Raw genomic sequence first — 27,297 nt, 5'->3', positions numbered from 1 at the left:
CTCACATACAAACCGCGCTCGGTGCGTTTCTATGAAGATGACCTACTCATTTGTATTTACTCTGACATTATTCAGCATTTAACGTAAGTAATCAGAGACCCATGGGGACATATCGCTGGTATACTTAGTAGGAGGGATGTCGTATGGGATGATAAGACGGTTTTTTGCACCAGGCTCTAGGGGGAAGAAGTCTTCATTGATCTGAAAAGAAAGGTATAATCATCATCACCATCTATTTAAGGACGTAGCACATTTATCAACCCGGAAAGGGATCGTAGCCGTATCAACTCGAGGCAGTCAGTATTATCACAGAATAACTACTACGTACAGAAGTTTTACTTCGCGAAGGTATTTAAAAAAATGTATGCTCAATGTCATTAACAATATGGTGTAATTTAGCCTGTCTCAAGAGTTAAGCACCATTTTGTTGACAAACGTCAGTGATCGGCACTGCGCCGAAGCTATAGGGCTGACTTCGGTAAAATGATGTGACGTGAGGTGCCAAACTGCGGAAAATGGCGGAGGAAATACATGACTAAATCATGTATTTCCATGAATTATCATGAATAATATTAACTACTTATGTACCTCTCAGTGTCTTGAGGCAACTTAAAAAAGTACATTCTGTGTTTTTATTATTATTTAGGCAGTTAAATACTGCACAGTATTTAGTACACCATTTTTTTTTCTTCTATCATACACAAGAATACGCGTGCATGAGTCAATGTTCGCTCGTATGTGAGGCCTTGTCGAATAGTATCCTGTAGGGGGCCATCGTGCGTGTTTTGTTTTTGATGTAAACTCGCGGAGATGAACAGGCCTGGTATTGCACAAATTACTAATAGTCCCGTTAGCCCCTCGTGGTAAGCTAAATAAGCTTGTGTTACGAGTGGGCTCACCACAATAGTCGAGCGGCGGTGGGTTTCGAACCCGCGTTCCTCGGATCTCGAGTCGGCCAATCCCTTCACCGCTCGGCTATCGTGGCTATTAATAATAGGGATGATGACTGGGTAATGAAATCGAAATTCTATTTAGTCCGTCAGACAGATAATTAGAAAATATTAGACTCATATTTTTTATTTTTTCCATAATCGAATAATTACAGTATTATATTAAGTTAAAATGTCGCGTGACGTCACTTTTGAGTAAAAATTCTACTCAAGCGTGACGTATCGCGCCATTTCAACTCGATGTAGCACTGTTATTATTTAATTATGAAAGAAAATAAAAAATATGAGTCTAATATTTTCTAATTATCTGTCTGACGGACAAATAATTGAAATTTTGTCATCTAGCCTATTGACCAGATGCAAATAAAGGATTTGGTCTACACCCCCACCCTGGCCAGACGGTTTAAAAAGGCATGTTCGCATGTTTATTCCTAATGTCTTTGATATCCTAAGATGTTCCGCAAGGTTCTATGTTAAGCCCTCAGCTTTATAACCTTAATCTTAAGGGACATCGCAGGGAGTCACTTTTGGCCCGCTATTATTTTTAACTATACATTAAAATTAAGTTACTCTTGTGGACTTTGATATCCCGAATGGAAGTTTGGTATTACGCAAGGAGCTATTTTAGGCTCGCTACAACAAATCAAATGTAGGAATGAAAATCACTCTCATCATCATTTTAGCCACAGGACGTCCACTGCTGAACATAGGCCTCCTCCAATGATTTCCAGATAAGCCGGTTGGTAATGGCCTGTGTCTTTCCCTTCCTGCCTTCCTGCTGCTTTTATGAGGTCGTCTATCCACTTTGTGAATAAGCGTACGAAAAGCACGCAGCACGCCAGCTCCAAAATTCATGACTCTCAGCGTACTCTTATCGAAAAATCCATTTATAACCTTAGGTGTAACGCAAGGCTAACTTCAATCAGGAGCACCCCAAGGAACTATTTTAGGCCCACTATTATAACACAAAAATTGAAATACAACAAATTTAAGCAAGAAAAGCACTCCAGCCTCATAACTTTGCTCTTTGCTTTGCAAGCGGCTTTGCTCATGTTCCCAGACGTCAGTATGTAGTACGCGGCCCGCTTGTTGTCCGGAGAGGTCCGTGTGTAGTTTTAGGTGTTACGCAAGGGTCTATATTAGGTCCTGAGCTGTATTACCTCAGACAGGAGCACCTCAAGGAACTATTTTAGGCCCACTATTATTCATTATCAAAAAATGTAATACTTACAACAAATTTAGGCAAGAAAAGCACTCCAGCTTCATAGCTCATGACCCTTAACGCAGCGTTTCCTTTGTTAATGGACCCCCAAGCGGCCTTGCTCACGTTCCCAGACGTCAGTATGTAGTACGCGGCGCGCTTGTTGTCCGGAGAGGTCCGTGTGTAGCTTTTTATGTGAGGCATCGCTTTGTTGCGGTGTGTGTGCGTTGCTTTCCATTGGCTGGTGAAGAAATAAAGACATCAAATAAATTCAAATAGTTTATTCAGTACATAGACCCTTTTTAGGGCATTTATACACGTCCCAAATATAGCTTGCCCTACGTATACTTCGGGACAACATATGGGCTGGTGCTGAGAAGAATATGAATTGTAGAATACTAATGGTCGCTGGGTCAGAAAAGTTCTCGAGTGGCGACCACAGACTAGAAGACATCGTGGGCAGGCCTCCCACTAGGTGGACCGACGATCTGGTGAAAGTCGGGGGAAGCATCTGGATGCAGGCAGCGCAGAACAGAGGGCTTAGAGTGAGTTTACATCAAACGTCCTCACTAGTGAGCGCGTTAAAAAAAATATGAAAATTTTAGTTCTTAAAAGCGCTAATGACATTATTTACGCACTCACTCAGGCCCCTCTTTCCCACTGGGCACTTTGGGCACGTGCCCAGGGCCCCGCGACCAAGGGGGCCCCCGTCTGCACAAAAGTCCTTTCTCCAGATAATAAGCAGGCCGGGGGTGCTGGGGCACCCCTGCCACCTCCGTCTGACGGGAACGACTTGGCGTTTTGGGCCATTCCCGTCGGCCCGTCGGCTCCCCACAAGGGAGGCTTGTAGGGTCCGCCGTGTAGGCGGGCTGTCGCCGGTGGTGTCGCGGAAGTCTAAGGCTACGGCCGGATACTCGCGACACCCCCACTTGGGCGATGACGGGACGCCGCGGAGGTTTTAGTGGGCCCCGTCCTTTTCAGTGCGCCGGGAGTCAAGTGCCCAGGGCCCCTAGTAGGTTAAAGACGGCCCTGCGCTCACTAGTGACGACGTTTGATGTGAACTCACTCTAAACCCTCAGGTCGTTGTGAAAATCCGTGAGCGAGGACTTTTCGACGTCATTTGGCTGAAATTAACAAACGAACGATACTGTATGAATTAAGTATGGATGTCATCATCATCATCACCTCAGCCATAGGACGTCCACTGCTGAACAAAGGCCTCCCCCAATGCTTTCCATGTTGCCCGGTTGGTAGCGGCCTGCGTCCAGCGCTTTCCTGTCACCTTTATGATGTCGTCGGAAGTCGTGAGTATGGATGTAGCTTAATTATACTCACTATAGGAAACTATTTAGCCACAGTTGCTTTTGGTGTGCGCTAGCGGCGTACGGCAAACACCCGCCGCCGAGTAAGTCGTCGTGCGATTGTCGCACGTTTTCTGTGAAAAGGACGCATCAATTTAATATAATAAGGTCATGCGGGAAAAGTCCACTGACGGACTTCATTTTGAACAGAAAAGGGCCCCGTATAGTGCTAAAAAATTACAACTGCCACGCAACTGGACGACGAACGAACATCAGCTGTTTTGACAAATCCGTATCGCGGTGTCGTTTTGACAGATAGTTCAAACGAAGTTGTAATGTAAACGGAGCGCAACTATACTTTTACATAAAAGCATACAGAATGCTACTTATTTCAAACGCTTCACGAATATTTGCTGTGTTTTAGTAATTTTACTTTAAAAAATAAGGTGTTCGGACTTTTAATGGAAAATGAATAAATCCGTTGTTTACGCGTGAATTTTACTGCGATACCAAATTGCACATCAGCTGGAATGAGAATGGAACGTACAACACGTTACAAATTAGCTTTGAAATTCGAATATTATTCGCCAACCAAAATCCTACCTAAAGACGGGTAGATAAGCTTCAATTCCGGCTGCGGTGACAGCGCTTGCGGCTGATTCTTTATCTTCGTGAACTGATGAAGGAAGTCTCCAGTCAGCCATAACTGTGAACAATAAAATATCATCATCATCATCATCTCAGCCATAGGACGTCCACTGCTGAACATAGGCCTCCCCCAATGATTTCCATGTTTGGTAGTGGCCTGCGTCATCATCATTGAATCAGAAATGAGGAGATCCGTAAACGAACTAAAGTCGCTGACATCATCATCATTTCAGCCATAGGACGTCCACTGCTGAACATAGGCCTCCCCCAATGACTTCCACATCGCACGGTTGGTAGCGGCCTGCATCCAGCGCTTTCCCGCTACCTTAAGTCGCTGACATAGCCCGACGTATTAGCAAGCTGAAGTGGCAATGGGCAGGGCACATAGTACGCAGAACTGACGGCCGATGGGGCAGCAAGGTTCTAGAGTGGATGCCACGTACCGGAAAACGCAGCTCGGGACCACCCACAAGGTGGACCGACGACCTGATAACATAGTACGCAGAACTGACGGCCGATGGGGCAGCAAGGTTCTGGAGTGGATGCCACGTACCGGAAAACGCAGCTCGGGACCACCCACAAGGTGGACCGACGACCTGATAACATAGTACGCAGAACTGACGGCCGATGGGGCAACAAGGTTCTGGAGTAGAGACCACGTGTCGCTCCCATAACTCAGGCACTGACCGAGTAAAGTGCTAAACGTATAGGAAATTCTTCACTATCACTATTTTTCACATTTTTGTAAATTCTCTTCGAATTTGAAATAACGACCTTATTCCATTACAATAAACACCTTGAGCTCCTTCTTGAAGCCGCCGAATTGCTAGTTTTTCGCGTGTCATTTGTCACAGAACTTTAGAAATTATTCTTGCTACAGAATTTTCGACCTTATTCCGTGACCATTAAGGACTATTTTACCTTAGGATCCCTTCCGAAGTTCTTGATACATTTGATATGGAATTTTAAGCCGTATCCCGTAAGTAATAGAGACTATTCTACCTTGGGCTCCTTCCCGAAGCTGCCTTTAGTTTTTTAATAACAGATGGCGCTTTCATTCAATTTAGCAAATTCTTCAACAAATTCTAACAATTTTTGGAAATTTTCTTGGGATTTGATCTTTGGGCACCCTCGGATGGTGAGCGACTTTTTTCCGGACGCGCCACCAGTACCTCAACTGCTTCGTTCGAAAAAGCCCATCATATGGTTATGATATATCGTGGTGAGCCTCGAAGAGAGTGCTAGTGAAATGTAGACCTTATGCAGTTTGAATAAAGATCAGCTCACCTTCCAGCTACTAGCTTCCGCAACGAAATCTTATTTTGCTACAGAATTTTCGACCTTACTCAATTCAAATAGAGACTATTTACCTTGGGCTCTTTCCCGAAGCTGCCTATACTGCTAGCTTGAGCCAGCAGCGGCCATTTGTCGTTTTCAGCGGCGGGGACCGCACAGTGTTGCCTCAACAGTGACCCCACGCGGGTCATGCCCCAGTCTACGTCGAAATGGGACCCGGGCGCTGATGCGACTAGGAACACGCTAGAATAAGATCAGATAAGGTGAGATAATGAAAGAAAAAAGATGGAAAAAAAGGGAAAAGAAATAAAAAAAGAGGGGATAACTCTTTTATAATGCGAACAGCTAGGGTCTGGAATTTGTTGAATGCTGCTGTCTTTCTCGAACACTAAAAAAACTCATAAAAATGTATGTACCATCACTACCATCCTAGACTGCATCTCACTTAACATCAGGTGCGATTGCGGTCATATAACCTGCCTTGTTCGGAAGAAAGGAAAAGAAAGGACAAGAATGTTAAAATATTATGTTTTTTAATAGTATCAAAATAATTAAATAACTACTTNCATTTTTTGTGTATTTTATGTATTTTTTAGTATTGCCTGTTATTTAGCATTATTACTGTTTTTATTTTAACAGGATATACCGCTTAGTTTAAAAGTTATTACGTTTTCTTTACAATAAGTAATTGGAAGAAAAAAAAATCTATAAAAAATTAAAAAAAAATCTCAAAAATTTTTTGACCTCTTTTTTGTCGATAAAAATAGGTCTAGTTTCATCTATTTTCATATGTACACTTTAACGTGACTCACACTGTATGTCCCTACAGCGACGCCCTGCGTGACGTCATGACCGTGTCTACACCTTCCAGCTAGATACAGCCGTTCAGAGCTTGGAAGCTGGTGTGGACTCTGCTGCGATGAGTACTTTCTACAGAGAGTAGTCTAGACTTAAGCCGAGCCGCATTTCAAAGCTGCATGTCGCTTTATATGCAGCGACATTCGCTAAAGCACCGCCCTGCGTGACGTCTTGACCGTGTCTACGCTTTCAAGCTAGATGCTGTCGCTCAGAGCTTGGAAGCCGGTGTGGACTCTGTTGCGGTGAGTAATCTACACTGAGTGAGACAGAGAGAGAGAAGGAGAGTAATCTATAGCGCGGCAGCTTGCGGCTGGAGCTCGACTCCACGCGCGCCGCCTTGTATGCGGCGCAGTTGGACGCGGCTGCTCAGAGCTTAGAAACTGGTGTGGACGGAGCTGCGGTAAGTCATAGTCTACAGAGTGAGTGAGAGAGAGAGGTCTAGAGTGAGACGGCAGCGCCCTGCGTGACGTCATGACCGTGTCTACGCCTTCCAGCTAGACGCTGCCGTTCAGAGCTTGGAAGCTGGTGTGGTTAATGCTGCGGTAAGTACTTTCCACAGAGAGTAGTCTAGAGGTAACTGGAAAAAAAGAAATTATATTACTGGATTTTTAACTGACTATCTTTTTTTATTTCAGAATCGAGTGAGTGAAGCCGAGTTGACCATTCAAAGGTTAAGAAGTCAAATTAGGAAATTAAAGGTATGTTAATTGTAATTTGCTTAGTCGAAGTATGATTTTTTTTTTTATTTTAGTTAGTAAAAAATTCTCCATAGAATTGCATATTTCAGAATATAATTAATGTTTTAAACAGCAAATTGAAAACGAAATACATTATCAGAACTATAAGGCTGAGTTGCACCACCTAACTTTGACCGTAACTATAACGATAACCGGTGTTTTATGTATGGAGTTTGACAGATTTTTGACGTTTGTTAAAGTCAAAGTAAGATGGTGCAACCCAGCCTATGTCTAGCGCTTAACTGATTCAGTGCTTGAGGTATGGAAGCGGCACGGAAAGAATTTTATTTTATTTTTATTTATTTTTCTTTATTCAGAAAACCACAGCTCTTTATAATAATAATACAAACAGGTATTTTTGTTCTTACAGCCAATAATGGATTCTATATATTATTACAATCTCGTAAAAAACAGTCAAAGGGGCCAAATTTGTGCCATCTAACGACAGCGAGACTTCAGAGATGGAATTGTGTAAAGCAATTGTTATCATTTGACAGTTCATAACGTACGATTATTCTGCCAAACGCTTTGTTTAACTGACTTTATTGTACGTTATGAACTGTCAAATGATTACGATTGCTTTACACAATTCTGTTAAAATATTATGTTTTTTAATATTATCAAAATAATTAAATAACTACTACATACTAGCGCCATCTAGTGTTAAAAATGTGTACTAGTGTTCCATAGCTAATGAAAAAGAAATAAAGATTGTCTATTCTCAACCTGCAACTCATTCGTTTTATTAGGTTATGGGCCCAGTGCAAAAGTTTAATAAAATTGCTACAGTAAAATCGTATCGTGCATCAGAAATAAAGTTATAATGTCGTCAGGAAGTTATTTATTGAATGTGCCGAAGTTGAAAGGGCGGGAGAACTATGATGACTGGGCGTTCGCGGCAAGAAATTTTCTCATCTTGGAAGGCATGGACATCGACGCCATTCCTGTCGATTTAAATGATGCAGAAGACAGAAAAGCGAAAGCAAAACTCATCATGACGATTGATCCCAAGTTATATGTACACATCAAAAATGAAACCAAAGTCAAGGACCTGTGGCAGAAACTCCAGAGGTTATTTGATGACAGCGGATTCACAAGAAAAATTAGTCTGCTTCGAACACTAATATCCATCAGATTAGATAACTGTGAATCCATGACAAATTACGTGAGTCAAATAGTGGAAACTGCACAACGACTAAAAGGTACAGGATTTGAAATTAATGAGGAATGGATCGGATCATTGCTGTTGGCGGGGCTGCCAGAAAAGTTTGCCCCGATGATTATGGCAATAGAACATTCTGGCATAGCTATAAACTCTGATGTCATAAAAACCAAACTGCTTGATATGAGTTCTGAGATCGGTGACCATGACTCGGAAGTTGCATTATGGTCGAAGCAAAAAAGTAAGGTTGGTCAAAATAACTACACAAAAGGCGCGAAACCACAAACGTCAAATACGTCAAATGTCAAAAAGGTTATAAAATGCTACAAGTGCAAGAAAATTGGCCATTACAAGAACCAGTGTCCCGAAATGAAAGAAAAGCAAGTAAACGCATTCAGTGCTGCATTTTTCAATAGTGAATTTGACAAGGAAGACTGGTATATCGACTCAGGGGCTAGTGCTCATATGACATCAAGTAAAGAAAACTTATTGCAAGTGAGAAAAGTACACGATATGAAGAGAGTTACTGTTGCAAACAATATGACTGTGCCAGTGGTTTGTGCCGGAGATACACAGATTACTACCCTTGTAAATAATTCTCAGTTTGACATTAAGGTAAACAACATTTTATATATACCTAACCTAACCACCAACTTGTTATCAGTAAGCCAGTTGATAGCAAGAGGAAACAAAGTTACTTTCGAAAGTGATGTTTGCTATATACATAATCAACGGAATGAGCTTATTGGAATAGCTAACTTGGAGAATGGTGTGTATAAGTTGAATACAATGAAGTCAGAGAAAGTGTTGGCGGCAGCAGTTCAAACTACAGATGCAAAACAGTGGCACAGACGATTAGGACACATCAATAGTAATGATTTGCAGAAGATGAAAAATGGTGCTGTAGAGGGAGTATCTTTTGATGTGAAGGCTGATATTACAAAATCCAATTGCCAAGTATGTTGTGAGGGGAAACAGAGCCGTTTGCCATTCCAACTACGAAACCATAGAAGTACAGAAATGCTAGATGTAGTTCACTCAGATCTGTGTGGACCTATGGAGGTTCGATCGATTGGACAGGCAAGATATTTTCTATTGTTTGTCGATGATGCAAGCAGGATGGCATTTGTATATTTTCTAAAAGAAAAGAATCAGACTCTACAGTATTTCAAGGAATTTCAAAGAATGGTTGAGAATCAGAAAGGAACAAAGATAAAAATATTGAGAACCGACAATGGAGGGGAATTCTGCTCAGATATGATGGAAAATTATCTGAAAGATAATGGAATTATTCATCAGAAGACGAATCCGTACACTCCGGAGCAGAATGGTCTCAGCGAGCGTTTCAACAGGACCATAGTTGAACGTGCAAGATGTTTATTGTTCGAAGCTAAACTGGATAAAAGCTTTTGGGCCGAAGCAGTTAATACGGCTGTATACTTAAAAAACAGATCGCCGGCTTCAGGTTTGGACCAAAAGACACCGATTGAAATATGGACTGGACAAAAACCTGATCTCAGTCACGTCAGAATATTTGGGAGCCAGGTAATGATGCATGTTCCTAAAACTAAAAGATTGAAATGGGACAAGAAAGCAGTTCAATTCATATTGGTGGGCTACTCAGAGAACGTGAAAGGTTACAGATTGTATAATCCAGAAACTAGAAAAATATCTACCAGCAGAGATGTCATCATAATGGAACCAGAAACTACTCAGATAGAAATAAACGAAGGACAGATTGATGAACAGCAATCAGAGCGAGAGGAAAGTTCTACAGAAGAAAGTTCAACAACATTGATAAATCAAGATGATCCTACTTATGTATGTGATTCAGAAAAAAGTACAACTTCAACTGATGGAGAGTCTTATCAGACATTATCAGAAGAAGATCAATCTGAAAATGAAGAGCCTCAGTTGGTTGGAAAGCGTATCAGAAAACCTCCTCAAAGGTACGGTTTTATTAATCTTTGTGTTTCAGATGAACCAGAGTCTTGGGCTGAAGACATAACTTACCATGAAGCTACCAATGGTCCAGAGAAAGACAAGTGGCTGCAGGCTATGTCTGATGAACTTCAAGCGTTTGAGTACAACCAGGCATGGGAGATTGTCAACCAAGAGGAGGCAGATAGAGTGGTACAATGTAAATGGGTGTTCAAGAAAAAGCTAGAAAGCAACGACAGTATCAGGTACAGAGCTAGACTTGTTGCAAAAGGTTACACTCAGCAACATGGAGTAGATTTTAACGAGACTTACTCACCAGTTCTAAGGTACTCTACACTTAGACTTCTGTTTGAATTAAGTGTAAAGCTTCAATTTGAAATAACTCATCTAGATGTAGTTACAGCCTTTTTAAATGGTGTTTTAACAGAAAATGTATACATGCAGGCACCTCCTTCTTTAAGTTGTCCAAGTAATTGTGTACTTAAACTTAAAAAACCGGCCAAGTGCGAGTCGGACTCGCGCACCGAGGGTTCGGTACAAACCTGCAAGGTTTACAAAGTTCGTTCATTACGACAATCGAGTCATAACTATGGTATTTTTATTGCAAAATGAAATGCATAACATTACAATGGGGAAAGATGGAGGAGCATAAATTTAAGACAGAGATCTCTTTATCGTTTAAGTAATCCCTTATTTCCGTACCGCGCGGGAATAACTTGACATCTCGACCTGCACTTTTTTTTTTTATTAGCTTAAGCGCTTCCTCTACCTTATACCCTACTGGTATAAAAAACTCAACTCGAAATACCCAAAAATACTTGAAATACAGCTCTTGTTCATAAGTAAATATCTCTAATTTAGGCAATAAATATTTGACATAACGATATATCCAATTAATATTATTCTTACAAACATTTATATTTCGATTTATCAATGTATGTCAGAACATGTATTTATTAATATCTCGACTTATACATTTATGGATTTTCGTTTTTAATTTGACAAAAACAGTTATCAAGTTATGGGATGTTTATGTATTTTGTATAACACGATTTTTGTACGTGTAGTTTAGTATCCACACAAGATTAAGTCGGGACACAAAGTATTACCACGGAGGGTAGTTGAAAATATTCATTTTTAATACAAAAAATAGAAATTATTCACATTATTTCATAAAAATTTTAAAATTCACGATTCACAACTTACCTGAATGTTTTAAATATGTATGTATGTATGTCTGCAAATCTGCAGTGACTGCACGATGGAGACAAAGATGTTTTTTCTGGTTCGTCATCATCAGATAAAACTATAATTTGTCGTTGTCTATGTACATACGAGGTTTCTTAACAAACTTTTCACCATATCACTATCATCACCATTACTTAATCGTTTCCTTTTACCCATTTTTACGCTAAGTTATTTTTATTGAAAAAGTACGTGTGAGTCGGACGAACACCAACACAAGTAATGACAAGAAATAATATGGCGGACCGCGGAATGTACTACGGTGCTGAGGAGTCAAAACACGTACTTTATTATATTTAAAACTTATATTTTTAAATAAATATTCTCTAAAAGTGTGATAAGGACGGCATCATCCCAGGTACTGCTGCATGTAAAACATAATCATCTTCGGGAGAGATACGAAGTATAATTAGGTACATAATTTTAATGAAATAGTCATTAAGTTATGAACATGGGAAATTCTCATTAATCATTCAATAAAATTTCAGAGGGAGGTTTCCACAACATCTATAATAACGATTTATAATTTAATTTAATTTTCATAGCATTGTTGAATTATGAGTAAGTTCTTAAAATAACTTCTTTTGTATTAATTCAGGTGTCACTGAATTTTATTGAAACGTGAATTGATTTAAACATTGTGAGTTTTCTTCAAGGTCCGTATTTCGGTTTTAATTTATTGTATAACCAGCTTTAGTTAATATGACATCATTATCTGAAACTGAATTTACTCCATGAAAGATTTTTACGTCTTGTTGAATGGGAAGTAATGGTGGTAAGGTGTGGAGAGTTTATTTTTTATTTATTTAATAGGACAACCAACAAGACATACACTAGAAGACAATCAATATTTACAACGTATTTAACTTAATCTGAGTGCTGCCTTAATTATAGGTTGCCACGGCATGCAATAGTGGACTTATACATTTAAACTGTGTCTACACTTAAAGAAAAGAGTTTCTTCAGCGAGTATTATTTAGCTGGAATAAAATTTCGCCAGCGACTTGATGCGAAGCTGTTTGTGAGTTGATTTGGGAAAGACCTCTTTACTCAGCAATAATCTATAGTACCTATGGGCCGAAAGACGTAGCGTGGGCTGGCCCCCACGAGGTGGACCGACGATCTGATGAAGGTCGCGAAAGGTGCCTGGATGCGGGCGGCGCAGGACTGGTCGATGTGGATATCCTTGGGGGAGGCCTTTGTCCAGCAGTGGACGTCATTAGGCTGAAACGAACGAACGACGAGTATTTCGTGTGGCAGTTTAGTAAATCTTGTGTGCTGTATAATCCCCTTACAACGAATTAATCAATCAGTAAAAGCCCACACGAATTCTAAAGTCACTTTGTGCTTTGATAAGGTCATTGCAAGCTGAAATCAATCTGATTGGCCGAAAAGCAATATTATTCCGAGCTTTGCAGAAGGGCAAGGTCTTTCGATTACCTATTACACAAATTAATGACTCTGAATAAAGTTCTTAATCGATTTTCAATGAAACGAAATAAATGCTGTGCGTCCGATTTGCTGATTCACTTTAGCAAGCATCGTTTGTGAATACGGGCGAAAGCTTATTTATTTTATCGAGACAGCTTTAAACACACATGCTATCTAATACATCTATGCAAAAAGCTTTTAGATTTAGTTTACAGAATATTGAATAAAATCTCCATAACTCTCCTTTTATACTCCCAAAATTTACGTAAGTATTTCACGTGTTACTAAGTGAGTGCCGGCGTATTTCACGCGCAATTGTACCAACATTAATTATTATACTTCTGAAGCGATGAATACAAAGTGTTATCAGCTGTACCGTGGATAGGGTGGCCATGAAAATTTTGTGCACGTCTGCCCTTGAAGTAGGGACGTCACGAGTCGATAAAACTGTAGCGATAAGGCCGCGTTCAAACTAAATTACCGGCTGTAATTTGCGTTTTTGAGTTTCTTGTTTTCCTCATTAAAATTTCAGTGAGTAAATCGTGTAAAGTGGGCCAAGTCACCGGAAGAAAGGGTTTCCGTCATCTCCAGAATCAGTCGTTACAATTCCATAATTGTGTAGGACCATTCCTAAAATGGTGTTAGGGCAGGCGCTATATTTGTGATGTGTTTAATTTGAATTTATTGTTGCGGCATTCAGACTATGTAGCAAAATTGTATTTATGTTGATGTGTACAACACTATGCGCCTCCGTGTCCAATCGAATTACGAGTTTCGTTGACCATACCTAGTATGAATTTTCTCGTCCATTAGGGCTTTCAGTGAGCTTGCACATAGTAATTATTTTTTTCAGTCACAGAAACTTTTTTCTACTTGAAAAAATAAAATAAAATTGCCTCAGGTGGCAATTGAACCCACGACCTGCTTATACTCGTCGTAGTATCTGCTGAAAATAGTTTAGTGTGAATGAAGCTTTACGTTGAACGGCCCCACGCACGATACGCGGCTGTTACGCAGTTGATTAATCGCTGGAGGAAAATTTACACAAAGTATACAATATGTTTTAAATATTGCCGAATTTTACGCGTCGAAATTTTAAATGGAATGAATTAAATGTTTCAGTGGTTTATTAATTTTATTTGCGAACTTACTTCCGTATGATTTTAGCATTTTAATACTAATCTAGGTTAAAATGCTGTCGTTAGCGGAGCAAATAGACTTTTTTCTATGTCAAGGTTACATTTTATAAACACAATCGGTCGATAGAGAAATAAAGCTATCAAGGAACTTAATTTTTAGACCAACGTAGTTTGAAATTGAAATATCGGAAACTCTAAATTAAGGTACATGGTAGCAACCCCGTCAGTAATAATAATTATGATAGTGACCATAAAAGTTTAACACAAAGCTCATCCCACGCGAATTTTAAATACTAGTTGAATTTTTTTTACGCATATATTCGTCGCGGAAGGTGCCTGGATGCGAGTAGCGCAGGACCGATCTTTGTGGAAATCCTTGGGGGAGGCCTTTGTCCAGCAGTAGACGTTTTTCGGCTGAAACGAACGAACGCATAATCGATGGAGAATAGAAGTATCGATAGATTGAATTTATCGACAATTATTTTTATCACGTTTTTGCCATCCCTGATAGAAGTATGTATCCGTGGTACTTGAATAGTTACGACCGGATCGTGCGTCTTTTTTCTTGACTCAGATTCACGCCTTTATAGGCCACGGCTGAAGTATATTTTAAACAAATGTTAGGTATTTCATCATTCGATATCAGGTATTTCATCATCATCATCAAGAAAAAAATGTTCGACTGATGCAGCGAATGACGCAGGCTAGTCGCGACATTGTAAAATTATTCGAATTTATTTCATGAAGGTGTCACTAAGTCTGTAAGTATAGGTACTTAACTTGGGTAGCCCCAAGTCTATACTAAGGGTGCGCCAAAGTTCACCTAAATTTTCAACTCCGAAAATTGGAAATCCGAAAATGTTCTTCCTAACATTTTTCATCCTAACAATCACAATTCCTAACTACTTTGTCTCTAATGTTCATAATTCCGAAGCATCCAACTTCATAATGTCAATAGCAATAAACATCTAATATACTTTTATTTGTTTTCCTATATTTTTTCAACATAACCATCTTTTACACTATTATTCAAAGTCATATCTTTTTTGTTTAGATTTCTTTCTTTGACGATAATATTACTTGTCTCAAGTTCAAGTTTGTTGGCATTAGCACGTATACTTGAGGAACTAGGTATAAAGTGTGAGTCACGTTAAAGTGTACATATGAAAATAGATGAAACTAGACCTAATTTTATCGACAAAAAAGAGGTCAAAATTTTTTTGAGATTTTTTTTTAATTTTTTATAGAATTTTTTTTTATTCCAATAACTTATTGTAAATAAAACGTTATAACTTTTAAACTAAGCGGTATATCCTGATAAAATAAAAACACTAATAATGATAAATAACAGGCGATACTAAAAAAATACATAAAATACACAAAAAAGGCCAACAAATAATAAAAAATGATACTTTTTGAAAAAAAATTGTTTTTAAATTCGTGTTCTTTTGGTTATTTGATAAATTTCTTCAAAAAATGCCCCTATAACCAGTAGTTTTTATTACTTTGTATTATTCTCTATCGTATTACCTTCGTAAAACCAAAAATCGCATGTCTCTATCCCTATCACAACGTTTGCAATGATCGTTTGAACTAAACCTCTCCGGGCGCGCCATTCAACGTTTCGTTAACAACGAAACTGAAAATGGCTCTAGATTTGTAATTTTGATAAAGACAAGTTAGATTTCAAATAAAAACAAAAGATTTCAAATAAAAATAAGCATTTTAGTTACAATTAAAATTGTCTCTATCTGTAGCGGAGAATAATGTTGTGGCAGGCCTTTGTTCAAACGATCATAGCAAATGTTGTGATAGGGATAGAGACATGTGATTTTTGGTTTTACAAAGGTAATATGATAGAGAATAATACAAAGTAATAAAAACCACCTGTTATAGGGGCATTCTTTGGAGAAATTTATCAAATAACCAAAAAAACACGAGTTTAAAAGCAGATTTTTTTCAAAAAGTATTATTTTTTATTATTTGTTGGCATTTTTTGTGTATTTTATGTATTTTTTTAGTATCGCCTGTTATTTGTCATTATTACTGTTTTTATTCTATCAGGATATACCGCTTAGTTTAAAAGTTATAACGTTTTCTTTACAATAAGTTATTGGAATAAAAAAAAATCTATAAAAAAATAAAAAAATCTCAAAAAATTTTTGACCTCTTTTTTGTCGATAAAAATAGGTCTAGTTTCATCTATTTTCATATGTACACTTTAACGTGACTCACACTATATAGCGAATTGGTCCTATTCATAATTTATTGGTTTAACTTAAGTTAGAACTGCGACCATAACGCACGAGCCGAGCAAGCGAAACCAGAGTGAANGGCTAGGGCATGGAATTCCAGAATAAATGATTTTTTGTTAGAAATGGATTATGTAAAGTCAGTTTCAGAACCATGTTTATATAGTAAAAAATGTAAAGATGAGCAGATTATCATTGCAATATTTGTTGATGATTTTTTCATTTTTTCTAATAATAAAACTATGACTAATGATTTGAAGGAGAAACTTATGTCACAGTTCAAAATTAAGGACTTAGGTCCAATAAAAAGGTGTTTGGGCATGCGAGTAAAATATGAAAACAATTGTATTGTAATTGACCAACAACAATTTGTAGAAAAAATTCTAAAAAAGTTTTATATGAATAATTGTAATACTAAAGACATTCCAATGGAATGCAATTTGAAATTAGATAAGGCAGAATGTGTTGATAAACAGTTTCCCTACCAACAACTTATAGGAAATCTCATGTATTTATCAGTATTAACACGTCCAGATATATCATACAGTGTAAGCTATCTTAGCCAATTTAATAATTGTTTTAATTCAGTTCATTGGCATCATGCCAAAAGGATTCTAAAATATTTACAAAAAACTAAATCTTATGGTTTGAAGTTCTCTAAAGACAATTGTAATTTAGAAGGTTTTGTAGATGCCGATTGGGCTTCAAATACTATAGATAGAAAGTCTTATACGGGATTTTGTTTTAAATTATCAGGTTGTGTAGTATCCTATGAATGCAGGAAGCAACAAACAGTGGCATTGTCAAGTACTGAGGCCGAATACATGGCCATTGCTGAGGCATGTAAAGAGGCAATGTATTTAAAAAGTCTTTTATCAGAAATTGTTGATTGTAACTATACTGTAGTAATTTACAATGATAACCAGGGAGCCCAGAGGTTGACAGAAAACCCTTTATTTCACAAACGAACCAAGCACATAGATGTGCGGTATCATTTTATACGAGAAGCAGTTTCTAATAAGCTTGTAAAAATTGTTCATCTGTCAACATCTGAGATGCCCGCTGATGTATTAACGAAAAGTTTAAGTGGTGCCAAACATAACTATTTTGTAAAATTATTAGGTGTTCAAAATGTTTAAAGAATACAATATAAGTCTTAGTTAAGTTATTTAATACTTTGGCTAATTGTTATTAAAATAGATATTAGATTATTTTGATAAGTGGTGCTGTTAAAATATTATGTTTTTTAATAGTATCAAAATAATTAAATAACTACTTCATACTAGCGCCATCTAGTGTTAAAAATGTGTACTAGTGTTCCATAGCTAATGAAAAAGAAATAAAGATTGTCTATTCTCAACCTGCAACTCATTCGTTTTATTAAAGAAAAGAAAATAAAAAAGAAAAGAAACAAAACAAAAAAAAAAGAAAAGGAAAAGAAAGTAAAGAAATAAAAAGAAAAGAAAAGAAATAAAAAACAGGGGATAATAAAAAAAAAGAAAATAAAAAAGATGGGTAAAGATAGGAAAAGAAAGGAAAGAAAAACACGATTTGCTGTGTAAATAAATGAAAAATCTTTCTTCCAAAACTTACTTGATATGACTGAAGTCGCATCGCTTCACCCTGTCCACGTAATACGCTAAGCTTGCCAAGTGGTAATGATTCAGGTACCGAAGGAGGGCCTTCTTGAACATCGTCGGGGATTCCCCGTCGTGAGGCATCGCCGCTTCGGGGAGTTCGGGGCAGCTCGGGCTGAACCATAGGCTGGGGAGATAGGGGAAAAGTTAAAAGCATTGAAAAGTAGAATAAACATTATTTACTTCTTAGGAAAATTAAAAAAAAATGTTTTCGGAGTAGGTGCTAGCCTGCCAAGTGCTAAGCACAAAACCTCCAAGGTTAGAGAACGTATACATTTTCCGGAAATGACTCAAAAAATATCAATATACCTACATGTTAGATGTTACAGTCAAAACTCACAACCGGTCAAAATCACTTTTAACTGTAATAAATCAGGCAAGTTTTTATTTCGGATATCCGAAAGTTTCGGTTACGGTTACGGATATATATAACATCCCTGCTCTAGAGCAGCGTTTCTTAACCTTTTTTGTCCACAAACCCCTTAGGAAATCAAGCACAATTTTATGGACCCCTTTAATAAAACTCATTTTGGCTCACGTGCGAAGCGACTACGAGACTTTTAGTGGTAGTTATTTATGATTGACAAATGGTCCATAAATAAGACTGCGGACCCCCATAAATATGCTTGCGGACCACAGGTTAAGAAACGCTGCTCTAGAGAATTTTCTCGAGTAAGGTTACTCAAATCAAAACTCACCCTTGCGTTCTGTTCTCCCAGTCATCAATGTATAGGTTTGCTGTGGAAACCACGACCCGTATCGAGCCGTCCTCGTAGCATAGCAGCATTAGCTTACTGAAACAAACGGGTTAATAAAATGAGTCTGGCTGGTCTCTCTCTATTATTCTGTTCTGCTGATTTTTACAAATCAAATCATTCGATGTTTATTCTGCCAATTTTATCAGACAGTTGATACTGTCTTATCTATTTATTGACTGTCTGTCTACTGTTTATCTATTTACTGTTTGTCTACTGTTAAACAGTCTACTGTCAATCTGGCTACTGTCTGTCTGTCTGTCAATATGTCAAATGTCAATCGATCAACTGTCAATCTGGCTACTGTCTGTCTACTGTCAATATGTCAAATGTCAATCGGTCAACTTTTCTAGTGTCAGTCTATCAACTTCTGTGTCAATGTCAATCTGTCGACTTGTCTACTGTCTATAGTTCCAAAATACTGGACTGTCCTGTCGATGACATTGACAGTGGGGCGCCACCGTCAATACCGGATCGCTGGTTCAGATTTTTGCCATGTTGGAAACCATATAGTTGAACGATGGTAGCGCCCCCCTGTCATTGAGTTTGGCGGGACAGTTCAGCGTGGGTCATCTATATCTACCATCAATTTATTTATTTATTTAAAGACTTTATTGCACACACAACAATGTGATGAAGAGAGGTAAGGGAGGATAGGAGAGGATAAGGGAGAAAAGGAAAGAATAAGGGAGATCAAGACGACTTGATGCGTTCAAGAAAATGTTTGCGCACAGAGTGTTTGAAAACAAACTTACTAGGAGCCTGCCTGATGTGATCAATCTGGCTACTGTCAATCTGTTAACCTGTGTACTTTTAATCTGTTAACCTGTCTACTGTCAATCTGTCTATCTGTCAACTGTCAATATACTTACTGTCCTTTTCTTTATAATTTTGTCTACTGTCAACTCACGTATGGTGCTTCCCATAGGGCGTCGGCATCGACACATAATGCGTATCGATGTGTGGTTTCTTGTCCCTCAGAGTGCGTATATCGTTGCCAGTGCTTTCGTCACCGTACAATATGGTCAGTCGCTTGGCGCTGAACCTAGATGGTACTATCTTTTCCACTCAGCTACTGTCTTTCATAGTTGTATGTCTATTGTCCACCAGTCTACTGCCGTTCTGTCATCAATCTGGCTAGTTTCAATCTGTCAACTTGTTTACTGTCAATCTGTCATCAATCTGGCTAGTTTCAATCTGTCAACTTGTTTACTGTCAATCTGTCATCGATCTGGCTACAGTCAATCTGTCAACTTTTCTAATGTCAGTCTGTCAACTTCTGTGTCGAAGTCAATCTGTCGACTGTCATCTGGCTACTGATAATCTGTCAAACTGTCGATCTGTCAACCTGTATACTGTCAATCTGTCAACCTGTATACTGTCTACCGTTTATCTCTCTACTCACGTGTGGTGTTTCCCGTAAGGGGTCGGCATCGACACATAATGGGTATCAATATGCGGTTTCTTGTCCCTCAAACTGCGAATATCGTTGCCAGTGCTTTCGTCGCCGTACAATATGGTCAGTCTCTTAGCACTGAACCCAGCGAAGTAATATTGAGCTAGCAACCAGCCCGGTTCCACCATGAAGTTGATTTGAAGGGAGGCTTTTAGCTCGCCTAGACTGTAGTCTAGGAGTTCTGGAATGGAATGGTGAAAAAATGTTTTGTTATACAGGGTGACTTTGAAATTTTGCATGCTGATATTGTTAAGCAGAATAGTAGCACTTTACCTAAAAACACCTAAACCATTGTACCTATTCTTGCAAATAAATACTTCGACTTTGACTTTGAAATTGTTGGCATCATTTTAATATTCCTAAGACTCTTCTCATGATACATAGTGCATTCCCCAAATATGAGACGCATCCAATGAGATATTTTGTAATTTTTTTACTATGTATTTGTATTAGTACTATACTTATAGAGTTTAAAACTATTGTACAGTCAACAGCACATTAGCCTTTATAACACGTAGCAAAATAACACTTAATACATCGAAATAACATGCCACAAGATCAAATCAAGTACAAGATTTTAAATATTGTAATTTTAACTCATTGGATTTGTCTCATATTTGGAGAATGTACTATGTATCATGAGTAGTCTTATTTTAAAAGGATGCCAAGGATTTCTAAGTCACCCTGTATGTCTAGCGCTTGCGAGACAGTGCTTGAGGCATGGGGGCGGCACGGGAGGGGTGATTTTGACATTTATGGCAAGAGCCATAAAAATCAGAAGTCAGGCTGACATTTGACGTAATAAAGAAGACCCTTCCGTACCTCAGCTATAGTTGTGAGAAAGACAGTTATAAACATAAAATTTTAAATATGCATCTTTATTTTTTGAGCTACAAACATATTGTATTGCGAAGGCCTGCTTGCCTAAGGTCATAGCAGACTTATCAACTCGGAAAGGGATCAAAACCGTATCGCTTTCTCGCGCTGTCAACTGCAACGCAATTGCAACGAAACTGCAACTTCTAGTTACTTTTGAGTTGCATCTAAGTTTCTGCCATAGATTCCGTTGAGAGACCACACATGACGCGACCATTTCAAACCGGTTTCAAACTGGTGTGCATGTAATGTAGTTTCACACAAAAAATACTAACCGCCTCGAGTTGATACGGTTACGATCCCTATCCGGGTTGAAAAGCGTGCTACATCCTTGAAACTCCTGAACCAATTTAGATGAACTTTGATATACATAGAAATAGTTACAGTCCAAGGAAAGGACATGAGATATCTTTTTTCCGGTTTTCGAAACGGGAACACTCGCGTTATTGGCTTTATCGAAACTCACGCAGACAAAACCTATTTATCTATACTTATAATAAATCTGTAGAGAGGTCAATTCTGTACATGAAATATATTTTCAAAATAACTATCAGGGGGTGATTAGTGATCGATACTGATGCCAAAAATGCAATCAGTAAAATTTTTGTCTGTCTGTCTGTCTGTATGTTCCTTATAGAAACAAAAACTACTCAACGGATTTTAACGTTTGGTACAATTATTCTTCGTACTCCTGGGCAGGTTATAGAATACTTAGGAATTCCCACGGGAACGGGAATTAGCGGGAAAAACCTTTTGTATGAAAAATCTAAACTGCATAAGTTAGACGCCTGAAATTTGGCATGCAGGTATCTTAGTAAACTTAAAGCTTAGTTACAACAGGATATTGCAAAATTCCCACGGGAACGGGAGTTAGCGGGAAAAAACATTTGTATGAAAAAATCTAAACCGCGTAAGATAGATGAAGGGGGTAAAACGGGATCCACGCGTACGAAGTCGCGGGCGGCCGCTAGTATTTATTACTACTTTGCCTGGCCCATTCCCATTTTATTTGGGGTCGGCCCTCCGCGTCATGCGGCTCCAGGCGGCTCGGTCCTGGGTTGTCTTACTGTCAATTTGGTTAAACCCTATTTATCTTTATAAATAAAACATAATTTGACTTACCCAAGAAAGTGATAGAGTAAGGCTGATCGTGCGTCTCTTTCGCGTCCGTTATGGCGGTATAGAAGATGTGATAAGGCGCGCTGGCGGCGTGTTTGTCGGCCATGTTGCCGCGCGGCCGGACCACCTTCAGGAACTCGTCCGCGGACCGCCCGGGCGCGACCATGGGGCGGTAGGTGGAGTCTGTTTAAAATACATAGAGAATTATGTCGCAGATGGAAGTCAAAACACGGTCTTGGACAAGATGGCGGCACATAAGCGCCATCTGTCGGCTACGCAGACGGTAGTCAAAACAACAATATGACAGTAAAATTGCAAGTTTCTAAGAACGGAGGTCTCTAAAAAGATCTGATTTGGTCTCCCACCTAGGTCTTAAAGTACTCTGGATCCGACCAGCTAGCGCTATTTGTCAAAACACAGTTGTCAACAAAATGGCAGTGTCACGCTAGCGCCACCTAGCGGCTCGGTACATAGCCCATATTATTCTGAAGCAGTGGTGTGAAGGATTCGATCAGACTTTAGTGGCCATCTTGCCGCTTCTTTCAAAACACGGTCGTCAACAAGATGGCGGCGGCACGCTAACGCCATCTAGCGACGCTGTATAGAACCTACGAGTTTAGTTAGTCTCTTTCGTTTGGTCTTTCTCGCTCGCGAACTGTTATACATTGTCTAACTAAATTAAAGAAACGGTTAGGACAAGATATGGTAGGGCGCGCTGGCGGCGTGTTTGTCGGCCATCTTGCCGCGCGGCCGGACTACCTTCAGGAACTCATCCGCGGACCGCGCGGGAGCGACCATGGGGCGGTAGGTGGAGTCTGGTAGATATAGTTCCAAAATACTGGACTGTCCTGTCAATGACATTGACAGTGGGGCGCCACCGTCAATGCCGGATCGCTGGTTCAGATTTTTGCCATGTTGGAAACCATATACATAGTTGAACGATGGTAGCGCCCCCCTGTCATTGAGTTTGGCGGGACAGTTCAGCGTGGGTCATCTATAGAGAGATAGTAGTCAAACACAGTCTTAAAAACAAGATGGCGGCATGCTAACGCCATCTGTCAAAACACGGTCATCAACAAGATGGCGGTGTGACGCTAGCGGCAAAATGGCGGTGTCACGATACAGATTGGGCTAATTGCAAGTGTCTAAGAACCGAGGTCCCTAAAAAGATCTGATTTGGCCCCCCACCTGGGTCAAACAGCAAGTGGGGGGCACTTGGATCAGTATTTGGTAGCCATCTTGAGGCGGCAGGCTAGCGACAAGATGGCGGCACCCAAGCGCCATCTGTCGAAACACGGTCGACAACAAGATGGCGGCATGTAAGCGCCATCATTTTTCCTAAACGTTGTTGCCAAAAATAAAAGAAGAAAAACTGGCCTACGCTGATGATGATGGTTCTAAGCCGTTTTCTATAAAGTTTGCATTTGCGTAGTGTGTTTACTTACTTCAAACGGTAATCTTTCAATATCGACTGCGTAAAAAAGTGACATTAAATGTTTGACCGATTGTACAGCGCCCCTAGCGGAAACTTTAAAGAACTAAAATCTTCATATATTTTTAACGCTGTCGATATCGAATGCGTTTGACGAAACTCACACTACGCCCCCTAGTCAATGTCGCATATAAATAAAAAAGTACAACTTACTGTCAATAGTCATCGCGTACTCTTCATCAGTCAACCTCTTTGCCGGTCTCAATGTAGCGTTCGCACTCATTTGAACATTAACATTCGACGTAGTAGTAGCAGAACTTGTAACCATTGGACTAGTATGGTTTTCAGGTCTATTATAAGCACTTGGTCCAGGCATAGCAAGGCCGCTGGGTGAATTGTTATTATTATTGGGGCCTGGGAGCGAATAATTGTATTGCGGTCCAATGTATTGATGATAGTACGGTGATGCGTCGAATTTTGCAGGGCTCGGCATGATTGGGCCAGCTTGGTTCATGTTTTGGGTCATGCTACTTGGGATCGGTTGACGGTGGCCATTACTAAGGCAGCTTGGACCGGGCTGAGCACTTGGACCGGGCTGTGAGCTTGGTCCAGGCTGTGCGCTTGGTCCAGGCTGTGGTGAGGCTACTCTTGAGGTAGATGGCCCTGCTGTTTGTGTGGGTAGTGATGGTAGCATGGTGCTGGAGCTGAAATAAAGACAGTTTTGTGCATAAAGGTTACCTCGTTCGTTCGTTTCAGCCAAATGACGTACACTGCTGTACAAAGGCCTCCTCCAAGGTTTTCCACAATGAACAGTCCTTCCCTGCCCGCATCCAAGCTCTTCCCGCGACCTTTACCAGATCGTCGGTCCACTTAGTAGGGGGCCTGCTCACGCTACGTACAGTCCTACTTTTATACAATTTTACAATTTATGCGTCAGCCCCCCCTAGACAAGTGGCAAAATGTGTGTCTTTTTTTTTGTATGGAGTTACAACAGCATAGCATGCGATATTTGCATCTAGAAGGTTTTACATCATCAATGCCAACTAAGTTTATTTTATATATAATATACATATTATGTAACTTTGTAAAACCAGTTTTGCAGACCTAGTAAAAAAAGACAGATTTGATTTCCCATTCAATTAAAAAGTGGCAGGCACATCAATTGGTTAAGTTTTTTTATAAAATTACCCAGAAACTAATATGTAGGTAATAATAAAAACATTCACCTGCTAACAGCCTTATTCCCAGGCTCATACGTTTTCTTGTCCAGCATGATTTGCAGCTGTTCCATCATCATTCCGCGCTGGTTGCTGTAATGGTCTGGTATGTTGAATCTGCCGCAGCCATCGTACTCGTCTAATATTGATTCTACTGCAAAATAAAATCAGTAAAGGCTTTGGCAGACCAAACGCGGGGCAGTAGCAGCGCAGTTTGAATGCGGGCCCGCGCAAGTTGAAGTTTCTTGTAACTCTTTGAAGTGTGTCACACCAAATTTGAACGCGGGCTCGCGCTCCAACCGCTACGCGCCGCGCCGGTCAGAAGCGGCGCGAGCGCGGGCCCGCGTTGTTGTATTGCCATGGCGGCCATATTAGCATAACAAACCGGAGGCAGGGCGGTAGCAGCGCGTTGAAAGCGGTTTTCGCATATTGAATTTTTTGACAACCCGCGTTGCAACTGCTTGAAACTGCGCTGCCTTCAGTGTGGCTACTGCCGCGCTGAAACTGACCAGCACTGCTTCTGACCCGCGTTTGGTTTATGGAAGCCTTAAGCTGGTACTTAGATCTGTTTAATTTTCCCCCGGGACAAACTTGGCCTAAACTGTAGATCCTGGCTACACAGGAGTTGCAGCGGTGGGAACGAGAGGTGGGAATAGTCCCGTGTTACTTAGATCGGACTTTCTACTATGGGCGTATGCAGGAGGGAAGTCAAGCCTCCCCCCTGTAAGTCGTTTTGAAGGAGCCAAGTCACACTATCTGACCTAAAAATTGACTTATCCTTCCCTAGGCCAGAAGCTGGGTACGCCCATGCCTTATACCAGCGGTTCCCGAATGGTGGTCCGCGGAACCCTGGGGTTCCGTGGAAAGGCCACAAGGCAAGGGCCATGAATGGGAATTCAAAATGAAGTCTCTCAACAGATTGCACAGTTAAATATTCTAACATCAAATAAAATGGAAATGAAATAGTGTTAATGATGCAGTGATTTCATTGAAGGATACAAACCCACAAATCTATTGTTTGGATAGTTGATATTTGGAGTTATATAGGATTAGGAATAGGTAGGTGCTAATCTACACTACGATCCACCTACACTACTATTATTAAACAGAAAAGATTTGATTTTTTGTTTTTATTGAATAAGCTCCGAAACTATTGGACCGATATGGAAAATTCTTTCACCATTGGAATCATACATTTTTCTTATTTCTCAGGAACATAGGCAGCACAAAGTTTGCTGGGACAGCTAGTTAACAATAAAAATCACAATCATATGAGCATGTGAGCGCAAAATAGAGAGTATAGTATTTTTCCAATAAGAATCCTATATTCATAGATTCCAAATTATATTTATTTACTGGGCTATCAACATGAGATACAATGCGATACAAAATGTTGAAATTAAGATTACTATCTGGTCTGGTTTAAATGGAAAAAATTATAACCGAACTCAATTTATTGGGCAATTTTCTTAGACTAAAAGGGAATAATTTTGATAACTACCCACATCTTCAAATAAGAACTAATAAATTATAACTGAGCATTCGTTTTAAAGGTACTTTTAACTTTAAAAAGCAGTAATATTGAAGTTAAAGCGGTTTTTTTATATCAAAACAAGTGAAAAGGTTGATTTTGAAAATGTATTGTAACACTTACAATGAGGATGGCAGTATTCCATAAAATGGGTAGGATTCCGTCGGAAACAGTTCTCCTTGTAGCTACATTCTTTTTTCGGTCTTTTAGGCGATATTCTTTCTAAAATGTAAAAAGAAAAACATGTAATAATTGTATTGCTTTCTCTACAAAAATCTCTTTAAATTCTTTACGAATTATAAATATTTATTACCGGTTCTTGCAGTTGTACGCTTACTGGGCACACTCATATTGAAAATAGTATTTGTTTTCTTGATTTTAGAGTTATTTCACTTTAAAATCCGGTTGTTTACGTATTTTCCACGAGGAAAACGTGTTTGACAGCACAGATTAGAGAGTATGTTTGACAGTTTTTTTGACATTAGCTAACGATCTGTCAAAAATCTGGGATGTACGTTCCAAAACTAAGTACATAACTATGCGTAGTTTTTTTACATGAAATAAATTAAAACATTTAAGTTTATGAACAATCTTACCAGTATAAATTCACATTATTATATTAATTCTTTTATTTTGTAATCAAGTATAATTAGTTACTCATTAAGTTGTTTCAATTTCAGAAATCACTTCATGGATATTTTGTTTTTGTTCATCCTTTGAACGTACACTCCACCAAAGAATTGAGATTGGATACACGTCCAAAACTTCTACCTGTAACCAACATGATTATTAAATTATTCTGTTTGTTTAAAAAAAAAACTTTTTTATTCACTTTTTCATGTGTAAAGTAGTATTAATGTAGCTTCACTTGCAGATTAATTGTCACGCGTCTCAGTACGCGCTTGTTACAGACATTTTTAAATGTGCATTAAACCGTGATTGTATTGTGTATGTATCCGAACGTAAAAACTTTTTGTTTTCGTGGGTGTTTTTTGTTGAGTGATTTTAATTACATTTGCCCTCTAATATCCGGGTAACGTATTTACAGATTCGCACCATTGCCATAGTTATTTTATATTTTTATTCCCAGATGGAAATTAAGGATTTTTAGTG

The 27,297-nt window shown here is 39.2% G+C and overlaps 1 protein-coding gene across 2 annotated transcripts; it reads right to left on the bottom strand.

The window, feature by feature from the left end:
- Positions 1-26,641, bottom strand: gkt (tyrosyl-DNA phosphodiesterase glaikit). 2 transcript variants are annotated; one of them, XM_028315124.1, is made up of 14 exons: positions 26,498-26,641; positions 26,308-26,406; positions 24,663-24,807; positions 23,650-24,140; positions 22,707-22,819; positions 22,008-22,074; positions 19,959-20,190; positions 18,497-18,592; positions 17,755-17,925; positions 5,471-5,639; positions 4,056-4,158; positions 3,487-3,586; positions 2,182-2,392; positions 1-201 (listed from the first exon to the last, which is right to left on the bottom strand). In XM_028315124.1, exons 1-14 carry the CDS (start codon positions 26,532-26,534, stop codon positions 79-81), a joined length of 2,157 nt encoding a protein of 718 aa, XP_028170925.1. In that variant the 5' UTR covers positions 26,535-26,641; the 3' UTR covers positions 1-78. The 2 variants fall into 2 exon arrangements, with proteins under 2 accessions (XP_028170925.1, XP_028170924.1); XM_028315123.1 differs by lacking the exon at positions 22,707-22,819 and having other exon boundaries at positions 22,008-22,187.
- Positions 26,642-27,297: the final 656 nt, after the last annotated feature.

Source organism: Ostrinia furnacalis, unplaced genomic scaffold (assembly GCF_004193835.3).
Source record: "Ostrinia furnacalis isolate ACB-3 unplaced genomic scaffold, ASM419383v2 OfSCF4982, whole genome shotgun sequence".
NCBI classification, from domain to species: domain Eukaryota; kingdom Metazoa; phylum Arthropoda; class Insecta; order Lepidoptera; family Crambidae; genus Ostrinia; species Ostrinia furnacalis.
Note: the sequence above shows the minus strand (reverse complement) of the source record. Positions and strands in the feature narration are given on the sequence as shown.

Bases quoted from the DNA above. Each gene is read 5' to 3' on its own strand.
- gkt (XM_028315124.1), bottom strand. From the start codon at position 26,534: ATGAGTGTGCCCAGTAAGCGTACAACTGCAAGAACCG. The intron at 4,159-5,470 runs GTAAATAGTCTC...TATTGTTCACAG, and splicing joins GCTTCGGGAAAGAGCCCAAG to TTATGGCTGACTGGAGACTT. The intron at 2,393-3,486 runs GTGAGTATAATT...TTTCTTCACCAG, and splicing joins TGGCTAAATAGTTTCCTATA to CCAATGGAAAGCAACGCACA.